This window comes from Gossypium arboreum, chromosome 9 (assembly GCF_025698485.1).
Source record: "Gossypium arboreum isolate Shixiya-1 chromosome 9, ASM2569848v2, whole genome shotgun sequence".
Classification (NCBI taxonomy): domain Eukaryota; kingdom Viridiplantae; phylum Streptophyta; class Magnoliopsida; order Malvales; family Malvaceae; genus Gossypium; species Gossypium arboreum.
In genome coordinates this window covers 88853054-88870767 of record NC_069078.1, presented here as the reverse complement: position 1 = coordinate 88870767, position 17714 = coordinate 88853054, and the positions used below count along the sequence as shown (strand labels likewise).

Sequence of the window (17714 nt, the reverse complement as noted above, 5' to 3'; positions counted from 1 at the left end):
AAAGTTCCTTTTTTGCTTCTCTTTACAAAGTGATGTGAAATATGTCTCTCTAAATCTAACTTTACTTAGTGGGTTCAACCTTAATAATATCTAAATTTCATTTTCTATTATAGTGGTTGCCAAGTGTCATAGTTCTAGGCCGCTAAACAAGTTGGGCATAGCCAAATGCTCCATATTCACAAAATAATGTACAGTTTCTCTGTCACAAGGTGTGATTACATCCCTAGGTTTTTTATCTAATCGCTTCAAATGATTTTTTAATCCACCTTTTGCACTTAAATTAATCAATTTTACTTTAATTTTTAAAATCAAGTAGTAAATTTAATTAACTCTTTGAAAGTATTTTTCAACTTAACACTCACTCATGGGAGTCTCACTTATTAATTATATCTTTAATTTTAACTATTACGTCCTATCCGAAATGATTGAAAATATCTAATCACTATATTATTTGAATCTATAGTAACGAACCACTTAACCATTTTTAAGACATGATGCATTGGGAGCAAAGCTAAAGGTGTATAAAGTCCAAAACTCTCACAAGACAAAGGGCTCCCCTCTCAACTCTTCTCGTATACAAGGTTGTTTTAGTTAGACTAGGGTACTAATTCAAAATAGGGCATTGCACCAGTTGACTCGAGAACTAGCATAGATCGATTGAACTAGACAACAGACCGATTGAATCAAATTTTTAATAATTTATTTAATTAAACTGATAATTTAACTAATTCGACCATTATTCTAATTTTAAAAACCTTACTCATATATAACTCTCCCTACCTATTTTTCCCCGATCTTCTCCCTCCTTTTTCCTATGACAACATTCCTCAACGTTTCTCCACCTTGCATCAAGCGAAGTAAACCATCCATGTCCTTATCTCTTTCTCTACCTAATTTGATGAGATCCGATTTTAAGGACAATGATCATAACCGCATTTATTAACATCATGAAAAGTATGGTCATTTTGAGCAACCCACCTTTCCGGAGCTTTATAAGAGGGATGTCTTCATGAGCTTTATCATATTATATCCACTGAATGATGCAAAGTAGAGCTTGCGGGAGGCAAAATCATAAAGAAAGAAGCCCCTTATAAAAAGCCACTTTGTAATTTGCATTTACTTCATGTCTGCCCATACGTAAAAGGATGATAGAATCAATCAATGTCGTCGTCGTCATCATCATTATCACGCTCTACAGTTAGAGTAACGTTCCCCACATCCTACACTCCATTAATAATAACATCGCTTAAAATTGCTTTCAATTTCCATCATCTTAAATCATTATCTAACCGGTGAAAATATTGCAAGTAAATTTGTATTAAAAGATAAATTACATTTTATTTAATGTGTTAAAAAAATAAGTAAAATGATTTATTTACATTAAATTAAAGAGTAAATTAGTTATTTTGTTAAAAACTCGATACATATCTATTGTTAAAAATTGGTCCTTATTGGTTATTCTATTAGCCATATCATTTTTTTTTTATTTCCCAATGTATTTATTGGAGCGAGCCTAATGACTAATCATTCACATTCTGTAGGCCTACTAAGGGGGTAGATGTTGGTTACGAGTTTTAAAGTTGCTCCATATACAAATAAGGATTAAACCCTCAACCATAGGTTAAGGTAGGAGAGACTCTTACCATCTCACTTAACTCTCATGTTTTCAGTCACATCAATTTTTAATAGTAAAAATAAATGAAATTTTTAATAGAAAAGACCATCTTGCTATTTGGTCTAATGTACATAGATTAATTTGTCTATTTTTTTAGTAAATGGGGCAAAATGCAATCAATCTTCTAATACAAGGGTCTCCATGATACTTTTACACCTAACTAGGGCAACTCTATATGTATATATATGGAAGGTCGTACGTAAGCATGCATGGATTGCTTAGATATTATGTATTAAAAAGAATAGAAGATATCAATAAAATTTAGGGCAAACTACAAGTACAGTGGATCAGTACCCATCGATGAGTAGAAGAGCATACCTTAGATCAAAGTCGATTTATCAGTCGGTGTTGGAGATCGTAGAAGAAAACTGTTTGAATTTTGCTTCACAGATTTGTGATGTTCAACGTTGAATTGTAGAAGATAAAGAAATGAGAGATTTTGATTGGTGCAAGAGGTGCAAACAGAGAATGTCATATAACAACGGTTAACAACACAATGATTTGGATGAAAACTTTTGAATAGTTTACTGACCATTTTGTAACTTTTTTGAAGTTGAGTGACCAAAACGTAAACTTACTAATAGCTTAGTGACATTAGATGTAATTTACCTTTAAAATTAAGAGGTTTTCTTTTTAAAACACGACATATATAAGTTATTAATGCAGTTAGTATGTGTATGTTTGCAATTTGATATGTGCTTTTAAATATACTCCATGTCAATTTTGAGATAATATTTAACATTTAAATTGATATCTAGACTAAGAGATAGACCTAGTTGGTGTAATATTAATATTTTAAAGACTCAATTAAAACATCTTAAAATTTGACAACCAATTTAAAATTAAATCATAATTTGAAAGCCTATAAAAAGAAAGAAGCAAACCAAAAAATTTTAAAGCATGAAAACCCTTTTGTCTTTCTATAAACTATTATATAATATTGAAATCAATGTAACACCCCTTACCCGTATTCGTCGCCAGAATAGGGTAGGAGGCATTACCGAAGTTTACCGAATTAATTTTTCCATTAATACGAGTTAAATACTATTCATTTACTAAAATATGTCATGGCGTCCTTTTTAGATAGGCCTCCAGAGCCCAAAACATACTTCGAGACCAAACCAGAATTAAATCGAAACCATAGGGAATTTTTCGCAAAATCCCAAAGTTTTTTTTTCCTGCTCAATATAACCCCTTTATAAATATCTAACCTTCCCTGCAAATTTTAAAACCGAGACCAATCCAACCAACCAATTCATTTCAATCAATTTGATACCAAATTATACTACTATTATAATTATACTATTTAACATATTCATCATTCTTTACTTTAATGTATATTTCTTAAACAAGTCTTAGTATTTATATAATCATCAAACCTTATACATGCCATATAAATCAAAAAGAAATTTACAAAAGCTACCGGAGATAATCTGGATAGTGTGATCCTCTGTGTTGATCCGATCCGATCCTCCGTATACTTCCACGTCAATCTACAAGAGACATTGATTACACTCATGTAAGCTTATAGAAGCTTAGTAAGTTCATAGGCATAAAACATAAATCTTACCAAATATTTATACACTTATACAATATACACAATTATTAAGTTCACCTGTCAACCACAGCCATTGGTGAGTTCCCTTGTATAAACTTACTACCACTTATCCATTTCCTTTAATTCTTTTGGGCCCATTTGTCACATATTATTCTTTAACCAAATTAGGGAATGGTTACGGAAAATTGAGTACTTCACTTTCATTTTGCCATAGTATAACTATGGTCTTGCGTATGATCACTTATCGCCTTTTGAAGTCATAGTCCTGCCACGGTCTTACACTGATCACATTTATCACTTGTCACTGATCAGATAAGTGTAGCTAAAACTACCACTTATCACTTATCACTTGTCACTTGTCACTGATCAGATAAGTGTAGCTAAAGCTACCACTTATCACTTGTCGCTTGTCGCTTGTCACTTATCATTGATCAGATAAGTGTAGCTGAGGCTACCACTTATCACTTGTCACTGATCAGAAGTACTCAAATCCGACATCCCGCTCAATTTAATCATTTATTCGATTTTCATGTTGTTATTTTATTCTCTATTTATCAATAAATATATTTCATCATACATATTACATTATATAATTCATAAAATTAACATATAATCATTAAACTTCAACCATATGAACTTACCTAGGTCGATTTGCAAAACTTGTGAAAGTTCAGGGACTAATCAGCTACTTTATCTTTTCCTCGACTTGTTTTGGGTTCTCGATCTATCATTGTAAAATCATTCACTTATCAGTATTGACTTCATCTTCAACCCGCTTATAAGTAATATTATCTATAATTTCATTATTTACTTATGTATATTCCAATGTTGTCCATCAGTGCCATAGTCACTAAATTATTTTTATCTTTAGTTACAGAACTCCAAATTAGGATCCACTAATTTTCCCTGAAACTAGACTCATATATATTCTTATTATAAAATTTTTAGAATTTTTGGTTTAGCCAATAAGTACAGTTTATTCTTTAAAGTTACCCCTGTTCTGCTGTCTGACAATTCTGACCCTTCTTCACTAAAAATTCATTATCTCTTCGTACAGAATTCGGATGATGTCCATGTTTATTTCTATTGAAAATAGACTCATTAAGGATTTTAAAAATATAAATTTAAGCCCATAATTATTTTTCTCCAATTTTTTATGATTTTCCAAAGTCAAAACAGGGGAACCCGAAATCATTCTGACATTGTCTCACAAAATCTATTATATCTCATGATCTACAATTCCGTTGCTTACACCATTTCTTCTATGAGAAACTAGACTTAATAAAATTTAATTTCATATTTTTTTCATCTTCTAATTCGATTTATACAATTTATGGTGATTTTTCAAAGTTAGACTACTGCTGCTGTCCAAAACTGTTTTAGTGCAAATGTTGATTTCGATTTTTGCCCCAAATTTCACAGTTCATACAATTCAGTCCTTGCTCAATTAATCCCTCAATGAAGCTAATTTTCCCAATTAATACTTTACCTAGACATTATAATTTATTTCACATTTATTTAAATTCATAATTTCCACATAAAACCCTAACTTCAAACTCTTTCACCATTAGGTCCCAAACATTCACTTTCTATTCAATTCTTTCAATAAAATCAGCATATAAACAATTTAAAACTCTAATTCCATGCTAAATCATCATATACTTCCAACACATATTCATAAAAACTTCCAATTTCTTTCATAGAATCAAAAACTAATGAATTCAACAAGTGGACCTAGTTGTAAAAGTCATAAAAACACAAAAATTTCAAGAAATAATCAAGAATTGAACTTACTTGCAGTAAAAATATGAAAAAACAGCTTAATAAAACCCTTTTATGGTGTTTTTTCTGATGAGAATGCAGAAAAATAATGAGAATTCTAGATAATTCCACTTTAATCCTAGTTTATTAAGTAAATTTTGCAATATTCCAATTTTGTCCTTAATTCATCAATTTTCCTGCTGATTTCATGCACCTTGCCGTCCAGCCCAAATAGACCTTGGGTCTATTTACCTTTTAAACCCTCTTTCTTTTATCATTTAAGCTAGTTAATTATTTCCCATAATTTTACATTTGTTACAATTTAATCCTTTTTATTCAATTAACTATCGAAACTTTAAAATTTCTTAACGAAACTTTAATACTAACTTATTAACACTCCATAAATATTTATAAAAATATTTATGGCTCGTTTTAAAATTTTCAAACTCTCGATATCTCATTTCCGATTCTAATTTTTAAAATTTTTATTTCTAATACACTATTCTCTATTTCAAAAATTTTCCTAACTTCACACTTAACTTATTTTCACTAAATTATTAATATTTTCTACTCATTTTTCGGATTTAGTGATCTCGAATCACTGTTCCGACACCACTGAAAATTTAGGCTATTACAATGAATGGATCAAAATAATGAATGATGTTTTATTAGGATTGGAGATATACCACTAACAGTACTTAGGGCAGGGGCTTTGGCTTCATTGCTTAAATAATATAATTTCAGTTTTAGTACTTCTAAAACCATTAATAATTCAATTTAGTACTTTTAATCCTTAATTTAAATGAAAAAAATTGAATTTTAGTCAAATTAACAACTTAGTTATGCCATTTTAATATAAAACTTTTATCTTGACCTCTTTACAATTTTATAAATATTTCTCGATATCGACATAAAAGTTTTTGGTTAATTATGCTATTAGTTTTTGTACTCTTCATACATTTAGAATTTAGTTTTTCTACTTTTATTTTTAAGAATTTAGTCCTTCTGCTTTTCAGGTTTCAAATTACAAGCCCAATTATTAAAATTGTTAAATCTTTCTATTAAATATGTTGGCGTGACATTTTGAAATAAAATAAATACTCAGTTAATAGTCGTGTAACAAAAGAAATGACATTGGGTTGAATTTGAATTTAAAAAAATTTAATATATCAACAATTGGACTTGCATTTTTTAATCAGAAAAATAAATGAACTAAATTACTTAATATAAAAGTAGATAAACTAAATTAAAAATATGCAAAAAGTAAGGGACCTAAAGCATATTTTAACTTTTTTTTTACATTGAAACAAGAAAATGAAGTTGGCTCCACAAATCCCATAATGATTGAATAAGATAAGCATTCATTCCCTGATCACAGACAATGTTTACCAACTGGTTTAGTGTAATAGTAAGACATATTACATTTTAAAGGAAAGATCTAGATTTGAGCATCGAAGATGATATTATTGAAAGGGTAACCACGAATTCCGAACATGATTATACTGAGAGACAATATCGGAGATTGAAAAAGAATGATGTCTGGATTTTGGTTCGCAGATTCATGACGTTTAAATTTATTTTATTAAAAAAATGAACTATAGAAGAGAAAGGGAATAAGAGTTTTCAATTGGTGCAAGCTGTTTCATTAAAACTTCCGAACAATTCAATGATCATTTTGTAACTTTCTGAAGTTGAGTGACCACAATGTAAATTTACTAATAGTTTGATGACATTAGGTATAATTACCATTTTCCTAACTGTGAATGAGAACTTATAAATGAGTTTTATTTTTGCTTCAATTCTACCATATATTTTTAAATTATATTTTAAATTGATTTTAAATTTTAAAATATTTTAATTTTATCGATATTGTATCCATCGAATCTTTCAATTAATTTAATCATTAATTTAGATATTAAATATTAATTCAAATTTAGCATGAAATATATTAAAAAGCACTTAGGGTCAAATTATAAATATTTGTGAACAACCTCAATACGAAGTCTTGAAAATAACCTTTTCAATTTTTATTAACACTAACTATTTTATTAATCTGTTAGATTCAAAATATTAATGTAATAAATATATAAATATTTATAAATCCGTAATGCAACATTGTGGGAAAATACATTACCATATATTTTAAAGTATCTCTGAAGTCAACAACAACTACCATTAATTTTGATTAAAACCAAAGGTCGTACAGTTTTGATTAAAATGTCAAGAAAATAAGGGTAACTGGCCATCACTTCTCATCATAATTATGTATTTTAACGGTGTAATTTGAAATTGTATTTTGTTACTTAAAATTAGAATTTGGTCCCTATAATTTTATTTATGAGAACTTAGTCTTTTATTTTTAGATTTAAAATTTATATTTAATTGTTAATAGTATTAAAATTATTTTGTTAAATTCAAGTTCATTACAATACCATTTCTTTAATTGCATGGCTACTAAGTGAATATTCTTTTTTTTAAAATATCATATAAATAAATTTAACAAAAAATTTAACAGAATTAATAACTTGAGTTAAATATTGAAGCCTAAAAATAAAAGAACTAAAAGTACAAGGATTAAATTCTAAATATATAAAGAATATAATTATTTATATATAAATAAAAGTTGGTTTGCCATTGATTTGAAACAAACAAAGGGGTTTTTGGATTTGCAATTAACCATCAACATGAAAGAGGGATCCAGTCCCAAATTCATGAAACTCAAAGCTTAAAAAAATCACATGCAACTAAAAGACAATAATACTAAATTACAAAAAAAAAAAAACCCAAATTAAAGGAAAAACCAAAGACAACAATAATTATGATTGTCTTAATGTACCGTTTCCATTCCAACAACTACAAACAACTTGTCCTGTTTCATATGCGCATGAGTTTTATTATGGAAAGCCCCGTTATTTCAAGTTACCTTATGGTCAGTAAAGATTAATTTTTTAACCCCATGGTTATCAGTAAAAGCGCCACCATGTTATTTGGCTGCTGCTTCTTCAACAATGATGTATATACAATGTAGATTTCCTTTTATAAATTATTTAATGGTTAGTAGCGATGAAAGTAAAATGAATTTTTAAAAAAAATATATATTGTATTTTGTTTTTATATTATTAAAATAGGTAAATTAGTCAGATTAAAGAGTAAATTGGTATTATCTGTTAAAAAATTTATCAATTCATACTATTAAAAACTGGTATATTTGATGAAATAACTAGAAAGTGCACGTAGCATATCACGTGTACCTCATTTTGACGAATAATGACTAGTTTTTAATCGTAAAAATGAATGAAATTTTAATAGAAGGATCAATTTACTTTTTAATTTAATGTATAATTATTAATTTGCCTATTTTCTAGTATAGGGCTTCCATGGTATTTTTAGCAAAAGATAAATTAATCCCTATACATTAGAACAAAAAGTAAATTAATCATTTCCCTTAAAAATTTCATCATTTAACCTATTCAAAACTAATGTGGCTGATAAAATAATCAAATAATAACACGGTACAAGGACTAGTTTTAATTTCATCTATTAGTGATTTCCTTTAAAAATTTCATCCATTTGTACTATTAAAAAAATGGATAAAGTTTTAACAAAAGAACCAATATTCTCTTTGTTCTAACATACATGAATTGATTTATTTATTTTTGAATAATAAAGATAAAATACAACTCGACTCCTAATACATAAGCTTTTATGATAATTTTATCTAGAAAAACTAAAACTAATCAAATAACAAACAAAATTAACTATAATTATAAACCTATGATAAAATTATTATTTTTCTTATATCTTAATCATGAGGCTGGAAACTCTATCCCTATTCATGAAAATAAAACAGGTTTCATGATTAATTATTTATCTCCATAATCACTTGCTACAAATGATCAACATAAAAAAAATAAAACCTGCTAACTTGGTTCTTTGCACTACAGCTTCTCATAGACTGACATACTCTCTCTCTCTTTTAATGAAAAAAAGCACCCTTTTTTATATAAGTTTTATCATTTTCATCATACATATAATGGTAATGTCATCTCTAATGACTCTTTTGTTTCTTTTTTTTTTAGGTAAGAGTATAAAAAATCCCAACTTTTTTTTGTGCTCTTTCCTTCTTTAGCATTGGTGGTGACAGGTGAGTATTCTCCATAGTGCTTCTATATTGAATCTCCTGTTTCCATTAACCATTATCTTTGTTCTTCAAAGTTGCTATCTTTTTGAGCTTCCTTTACACACACAAACACACAGACATATATATATATATGCAGTTTTGTTTGTAGTATTTGTTTTCTTACTGTTGGGTACATTTTTTTTTTCACAATTTGATCCACACTTTCACGACCTTATATATTTGGACCTTCCCCCTTCGCAACTCTTCATCTCTCTGCATCCACATTTCTCTTAAAAAAGGTAAAATCTCCATTACCAACTTAATGTCTTTAGTCCTTTTTTTTTCGGATTTGCTCACCATTCTTGATCTGGGTTTTCAAACATTGATGTAATAATGCTGTCAAGATTCAAATTTTACTTCATTACATGTCTCTAAGGTTTGAAATTTTTTTTTTCTTTTTTTGGTTGTGTGTAACCTGAAATGACCAGCTTTTATTCATACAATGGAAGAGAGCTTTGTACCATTTGGTGGGATAAAAAATGACATTAAAGGGAGATTGAAGTGCTACAAGCAGGATTGGACCAGTGGTCTTAGTGCTGGTTTTAGGTACTTCATTCTATTCTCATGACAAAAAAAAAAAAAAAACATTAGAACACACTTACAATTACATACAGCTATAGATATAAGGATTTGTCTGAATTATTTTTTATTTGTTAACTAACTTTTTTGCCATGGATGATCCTATTGTAGGATTTTAGCCCCCACCACTTATATATTTTTTGCATCAGCAATTCCTGTTATTTCATTTGGTGAACAATTGGAAAGAGACACAGGTTTGTTCCGTCTGATACTAAGTTTTTCGTGTATTTGGAGTATCTTTAGAGTTGGTGTACTAAGATTCATATTGCATTTTGCTCCATTTATTTAAAAAATGAGCAAATTAGTCCTGTATATAAAATCAAAGAGCGAACTAGTCTTTTATGTATTTTTACTGTTAAAAGCTGTCATGGCTGACGAAATAACCAGATATGTACACCTGGTGTGTCTTGTGTATCTCAAGCTGACATACATGAGCCCAGTTTTTAACAGTAAAAATAGATGAAATTTTTAATAGAAGTATCAATTTGCTCTTTCATCTAGCGTACAAGGATTAATTTGTTCATTTTTTTAAGTAAATGGGGGCTAAATGCAATCCAACGTGGTACTTTTACCGGTCATATTCCGTATCCATGTGCGAACACGGTCTGATCTTTGATCATTTCTTTTGTCTTGATCAGATGGGGTGCTCACAGCAGTTCAAACATTGGCTTCTACTGCACTATGTGGAATTATACATTCTATCATAGGAGGTCAACCTTTGTTGATCCTTGGAGTTGCAGAACCAACTGTAATTATGTACCGGTTTATGTTCGATTTCGCCAAGAACCGGCCCGATTTGGGGTCACAGCTCTTTCTTGCATGGACTGGATGGTATAATTACTTGTATCTCAAGGCATTACAAAATTATGGCATTCACTAAAAGCTTTAATGGAACATATGCAGGGTATGCGTTTGGACTGCGATTTTGTTGTTCTTGTTGGCTATCTTAGGAGCTTGTTCAATTATCAACAGGTTTACTCGTCTTGCCGGTGAGTTGTTTGGTCTTCTTATCGCGATGCTCTTCATGCAGCAAGCTATTAAGGTGACGAATTTGTGTTTTGAGTGTTGTTGATATGGTAAAGTACACTGCAAGTTATGTTGAACTAATTTCAAGTATGGTTTACTAGGGACTTGTTGAAGAGTTCCACATACCTGAAAGAGAAAATCCAAAGTCGGTCGAGTTTCAACCTTCGTGGAGATTTGCAAATGGGATGTTTGCTATGGTTTTGTCATTTGGACTCCTGTTTACTGCATTAAGAAGCCGGAAAGCAAGATCTTGGAGATACGCATGCGGTGAGTTTTGTTCTGTTAGTTTCCTTAACATACTTGTAGTCATAGATATTACAAGTTCATAACTCAATTATCTTTATATTTCTCGAAGGATCATTAAGAGGCTTTGTAGCTGACTACGGTGTGCCATTGATGGTTCTGGTCTGGACTGCTGTTTCTTATATACCAGCTGGAACTATTCCGAAAGGAATTCCACGGCGTCTCTTTAGTCCAAATCCATGGTCACCAGGTGCATACGAAAATTGGACCGTTGTGAAGGTAACTGGTAACTGAGTTAACCGGTTTAACTTGACAAAGGAAGGGCTTTTACTTTGTTTTCTAACGATTGATTGGTGAAAACTTACAGGACATGCTAAAGGTTCCGGTGCTCTATATAATCGGAGCTTTCGTTCCAGCTACAATGATCGCGGTCCTATATTATTTCGACCACAGTGTAGCTTCGCAACTCGCTCAACAAAAGGAATTCAATTTGAGGAAACCACCTTCTTTTCATTATGATTTACTTCTTCTCGGATTCTTGGTACCGGTTCCATTTTTTCTCTGTTTTTCTAAATGCACTTCAGTTTTTACGCTAATGTTTATGTGTCGATGGCAGACAATACTATGTGGTCTTATTGGTATCCCACCAGCAAATGGTGTCATCCCACAATCTCCAATGCATACTAAAAGCTTAGCTACATTAAAGCACCAGGTACCTAGCTTGGCACCTCGGCCTTGTTTTTCTTCATGTCATGGCCTTCAATGTTAATAGTTTTTTTCATTTTTGTTCCGTAGTTGCTCCGAAATGGACTAGTAACAACAGCTCGCCAATTCATACATAAGAATGCAAGCTTAGGACAAGTGTACGAAAGAATGCAAGAAGCTTATAAACAGATGCAGACTCCGTTGGTTTACCAAGAACCTTCGGCTCGGGTATGGACTTATGTTGCTTAATGCTGATGCTCGAGAATCCCAGCTTAACTTCTTTTTTTCTGAATAGGGATTAAAGGAACTGAAAGAATCAACCATACAAATGGCTTCAAACATGGAAAATATTAATGCCCCGGTTGATGTGTCAGTATTTGATATCGAGAAGGAAATCAATGATCTATTGCCCATCGAGGTAAAAGAACAACGGCTTAGTAACTTGCTTCAAGCTACAATGGTTGGAGGATGTGTTGCAGCAATGCCTTTGATTAAAAAGATACCGACCTCAGTACTTTGGGGTTACTTTGCATTCATGGCTATCGAGAGCTTGCCCGGAAACCAGTTTTGGGAACGAATGTTGCTGCTCTTCACAGCTCCAAGTAGACGATACAAGTAAGTTAATTTGCTTCATCGCCTCGTAGAGTCCCTAAGTCTATTTGCTCTTCACATGATAATTTGTTTCAGAGTACTAGAGGAGTACCATGCCACTTTTGTAGAAACCGTACCATTCAAAACAATTGCCATGTTCACGATATTCCAAACCATATACTTGTTTGTTTGTTTCGGGATTACTTGGGTTCCGGTCGCCGGGGTTCTTTTCCCATTGATGATCATGCTTTTGGTTCCTGTGAGACAATATGTTTTGCCCAAGTTTTTCAAAGGGGCACACCTTCAAGATTTGGATGCTGCCGAGTACGAAGAATCACCGGATGCACCATTCAACCTTATAACCGTAAGTCGATATAATTCATTGAGCTAATGTTGAAAAAATGACCCAAGTTTGAGCCTGTGTTCGGTTTTCTACAGGAAGGAGAGCTGGTTAGGACAGCTTCCTTTGCTGATGATGGAGAGATTTTAGACGGAATGATTACCCGAAGCCGGGGTGAGATTAGACACATGTGCAGCCCGAAGGTAACAAGCTCGTCCGGAACAACTCCGTCCAAAGAATTTAAGAGCATTCAAAGCCCACGGTTCTCGGAAAAGGTATATAGCCCCAGGATAAGCCAACTGAGAGGTGAGCTAAGTCCTGGAAATGCTGGAAGAGGGCCATTTAGTCCTAGAGCCAATGAAAAGCCATCAAATTTAGGCAAAGGTTAGCAAGTAATGGACCAAGTTGCTAAAAGAATATATATACATATATGAGCATGCAGTTCAAGAAGTCTGCTATGCATATCCCATACTAATCCCCTGATTTTCGCTATCACTCATGTAAAATATATTCTACTACTAATAAAAATGCCGTTGATTAGTGAAGAAAATCTTGTAACCATGAAAAATATATTATAAGAATGGTTAAAATTACTATGGAGTCCCTTGTAGAAAGAGTCTAATTGCATTTTGCTCCTTTTACTAAAAAAATTGTCAAATTAGTCATTGTATGTTAAATCAAAGAGAAAATTGACTCTTCTATTAAAAATTCCATCCATTTTTACTGTAAAAAATTGGTCATTGTACATCAACATGAGGTACAGTGGCGCCACGTGTAATTGTCTAATTATTTTGTCAATTACATCGGTTTTTAATAGTAGAGGGATTAATTTGTCTTTTTCAGTAAAGAGAGCAAAATGCAAACTAATTTTTAATACAAAGACCTTCATGGTACTTTTACCTATAATAATGTCATTCTAGATACAATTACCTATAATAGCTATTCTTTTGAATGCTCTTTTCGTCAGTTCTTAGATAAGTTTAAATTGGAGGTAATTCTAAAAAAATTTAATTTTCCTTAATCGTAAAATAAACATAAAAGATATTTTGATGATACAAGTATCACAACAACTTAAATCTACTTGTGGCATTCAGAAAACAACAAAATGGATTATATTTGATATTAAAAGTCTACAATATATATATATATATATATAAATAATGTAAAACAAACCCAAAGCATAACACCCCAAGGGCCAGCAAAATATAAATCCCATTTGGGCATTGCTACTGTACTACACTAGTAGTAGTACATATCTCATCACACAATGAAGGAAAATAAACCCTCATAAGGATGAAACCTAAAGGCTAAAGTAACAATACTATATCTTGTATATGATAGTAATCTATATATGTATGTATATATAATGAAACTAAATCTACTTATATCGATATCAGCAACTATACTGAGAGGTCTCTGTTATTGCTTGGGGCATCCCTTCCTGCAAGCAACCAATAGGAGGTATAGTTAAGGTCTCTTCAATGCCATAAGCATTCCAACAAAATGGATCATCCACCAATTCTCCTTCTTGTGGCAAAAGCTCGACTTCTGCCATCGTTATGTTCGTACAAGCCACAGTGTCGCTACACGCGAAATGGATCGGGGGGTTCCTTACGTCATAAGTGCCTTTGATGTTCTTATATCGAATATCAGTGACGTAAACGGCTGAGGTTTGGTTCAAGCATTCCTTCGACAAACAATAGTACTGGTCAACGATGATGCAGTTCCTAACGTTCTCCATCTGGATGTTCTCGAACGATATGCCCGATACCGACCCTGTCCCACCTTGCCATGTCTTGATCCTAACCCCGTTATCTGATTCTCTTATCACCGCGTTACGTACGGTTATGTTCGAAACACATGCTTGTGAATTATGCACTCCGAGGCTCCCAATGCTGTATAAACAAAGCGCTTTTGCTATCAAAACAGTTATGGAAACCTTTTTTTTTTTTCAACAACAACAATGCTCATACCTGATCCCGTGACTTGGCCCGCAAGTTACACCATTAATGTCTACATTAGAACATCCAGGACCAATTGAAATGCAATCATCACCTGTTTCAATTAAAACCCATAACCATTTCAGTTTTGCATTTTACATATATTTAGTAAACATAAAAACACCATTCTATATGAACAAACAAGCTCCATTTTTTTCAACACCCTCACCATTGCTAATCATTGAATTGTAAATTCCAACAGATTTTGTGTTCTCAATGTGGATCCCATCAGTGTTAGGGCTAAGTTTAGGGGTAGAAATGGACAGTTCTTCAATCAAAACTCCTTCACACCCATCAAATTTCATATGAAATTGAGGGCTGTTTTGGATCCTTAGGCCACTTACTACTATATTGGAGCTCATGAAGAACCTAATCATCTGAAAAAAAGTGCAAGTAATGAGTATGTTTTTTTCGAAAGAATATAAAGTACAAATTAATGAACTAGTTTATGTTAAATTATGTACATACAGCAGGGCTTTCACATGGTCCTGGCAGAGACGAACCTTTTGGACCCTATATTTAGTCACATCATTACAAGAATTTTAGGGCCACATGATTTTAAGGAATAATTAATAAGAAGAAAAAAATGAAAATTATAAAATATTTTTAAGGGTAACTACAAAATTGGCCCTCATACTATTCCGGCTTTCACACTTAGGTATCTAAACTATTAATTTTATCTCAAAAAACGTACTAGGTCCAAAACGTGCCATTGTCACATTTTTATTGGTTTGGAGGTAAAATGAGATGAAATTAATAGTTTAAGTAGGGTTAATATACCATTTTGTGTTTGAGTTTGGTTTCAATATTAATTTGATATTTCAATTTTTTTCTCAATTCGGCACATGAGTTTGACTTCAATGTTCAATTTGATACTTAGACTAAACAATCATGCACTAAATTAAATATTGAAGACAAAACTTAATTGAGACAAAAAAAACTCAAATATCAAATTGAAAAAAAAAAACTAAGGTACCAAAATAAATATTGAAGCCAAACTTAGGTACTAAATTTGGAAGGAAAAAAAAAGAACTAAAATACCAAATTGAACATTGAAGCCATACCTAGGTGCCAAATAGTATGTTAACCCATTTTAGTGTCACTTTTGGGAAAAAAAAACCTTTAGGTAACTAAATGGAAAAAATGATATCGTTTAAGGGCTAAATTTGTATTTAAACCTATATTTTGATTACCTTGTGAGGTTTGCAAGGGAGTTCCCACCACTTATGTCCATTTCCTTCAATGGTTCCATTACCAGTAAGCTTCATATCATCAAGCCTATAAAACACCAGCCATTGCTTGCGACTATCAGCTTTTGGCCAACAATCTGGTCCCTTTGGTGGCATTAGGACCCCATTAACCTTCCACATTAAAAAAAAAGAAAAGCAGCTCGGTTTAAAAAAAAGACACGGGTTCAAACTTTGAAAACATATAAACATTTTTAACATTAATGCTCACTTGTAGCACAAGTCCAGGTTTGCATGGCCCTGAGAAGATAGTAGAAGTGATGGTGAAACTTTTATCAGATGGTACCAAAATGGTGGCTGATTCAACACTACAAGCAGCTTTCCATGCTTCCCTAAACGCCACCGTATCGTCTGAAGAACCATCGCCGACCGCACCATATGCGGTCACATCGAAAATGCAGTCCAATGTATCGCCGGGATCGGTCGGGTATGGGTCCGAGGGAATGGATGGAGGGTCAGCAGGTGTTGAAGGAACAAGTGCTGGTGCCGGTGCTGGTGCTTCATCAATAAAAGGAGACCCTTTGGTTTTTTGTTGCTTCTTGTGGTAATGGTACCTTGCATTTACATTGATGGGGTGTTGATAAAAGGTGAGAATGGCTAAAATCCATATGAAGAAGCATACGTGAGCGAGGTCCATTAATGGTGAACACACACAATAAGGCTTAGGGGAAAACGAGGAAGGTATCAATGTGTACTATGAGAGCTTTGAAGACAATATGCAGAGAGGCTATATCGTCTAATTTATAGATACTCACGAATGGTTTCGACAGGTGTCAAGTTATGGTTTGGTTTAAGCATTATTGCCTTTTTTTAATGTATTCAAATATGGCAGAAGGTTCTTTAAGCTGTGTTTTGGTTTTTGTCATGTGTGATGTGTGGTTCAGACATGCCTCTTTTTGTTTTTCAAGCTTGGATTTACTTCTTTTAGTAATATTGTATGCTTGTGAACTTCCCCAAGTCCCAAAGTGCCAAAACCACTGTCTTTTAAGGTTTTCTTTCTTTAAATTTATTCATGGATAAATATAACACATAAACACAGAAGAAAGATAAAAGAATTTTATATTAAAATTCGAATTTATTTTATTTATTTAAAATAAATAAATTAATTTATATATATTTGTTTAAAGAGTAAATTGATCTTTCTATTAAAAATGTATTCATTTTATTGTTAAAAATTGGTTTCTATACATCAAAACATGTCATCCAGTTATTCCATCCACTAGATTAATTTTAAACCGTGAAAATGGATGATATTTTTATTAGAAAAGATTAGTTTGTTTGTTAATCTAAACGATTAATTTATCTATTTTCTAAATAAAATAATAAAATACAGTCTAACTCTTAATATAGAAACATTCACGATACTTTTACCCAACAATACTTTATATAGTCATCTTTTGTCTTTTAACAAACCAATAATGTGATTTACACGTTACAATAATGATTTAGCAATGTAATACCAACTCTTTTCTTTGTAAATCATATTGCACTCATAAAAAAAAAAACTCATACAATAGACCGTTAAACAAACATGAAAAAAAATAACATTGTAATATTAATTATTTTATACAAAGGGTTAAACGAATTTGAAGCTGCTTCAATTACAATAGCAATGCAAAAGTAATTTGAAAAAAAAAATATTTTAGGATGAAATTAAATTAAATTTTATGTGAAAGAAAGAAACTAGAATGGCCTATGAATAGTTTTTGATGAGATAAGCTAAGTGGTTTATAGCCAATGGAGGGGGTGGGGGTCTAAAGTAAAAATAAAACATCAGTTTGCATATTACAAGTATTTGTGATGTTGAAA

General features: G+C 31.7%; 2 protein-coding genes across 4 annotated transcripts; one reads left to right on the top strand and one right to left on the bottom strand.

Annotated features, from left to right (window-relative positions):
• Positions 1 to 8878: 8878 nt before the first annotated feature.
• Positions 8879 to 13208, top strand: LOC108454840 (boron transporter 1-like). Of its 2 annotated transcripts, none has more exons than XM_053019073.1 (13): positions 8879 to 9138; positions 9603 to 9720; positions 9865 to 9947; positions 10392 to 10584; positions 10657 to 10795; positions 10881 to 11046; positions 11135 to 11301; positions 11390 to 11563; positions 11639 to 11734; positions 11818 to 11955; positions 12023 to 12342; positions 12415 to 12682; positions 12757 to 13208. In XM_053019073.1, exons 2-13 carry the CDS (start codon positions 9617 to 9619, stop codon positions 13045 to 13047), a joined length of 2139 nt encoding a protein of 712 aa, XP_052875033.1. In that variant the 5' UTR covers positions 8879 to 9138; positions 9603 to 9616; the 3' UTR covers positions 13048 to 13208. The 2 variants fall into 2 exon arrangements, with proteins under 2 accessions (XP_052875033.1, XP_017608929.1); XM_017753440.2 differs by lacking the exon at positions 8879 to 9138 and adding an exon at positions 9152 to 9413.
• Positions 13209 to 13717: 509 nt separating this feature from the next.
• On the bottom strand, positions 13718 to 16672 carry LOC108454941 (polygalacturonase At1g48100). 2 transcript variants are annotated; one of them, XM_017753580.2, is made up of 6 exons: positions 16117 to 16672; positions 15852 to 16019; positions 15127 to 15171; positions 14828 to 15035; positions 14632 to 14713; positions 13718 to 14553 (listed from the first exon to the last, which is right to left on the bottom strand). In XM_017753580.2, exons 1-6 carry the CDS (start codon positions 16540 to 16542, stop codon positions 14052 to 14054), a joined length of 1431 nt encoding a protein of 476 aa, XP_017609069.1. In that variant the 5' UTR covers positions 16543 to 16672; the 3' UTR covers positions 13718 to 14051. The 2 variants fall into 2 exon arrangements, with proteins under 2 accessions (XP_017609069.1, XP_017609070.1); XM_017753581.2 differs by lacking the exon at positions 15127 to 15171.
• Between the last annotated feature and the right edge of the window lie 1042 nt (positions 16673 to 17714).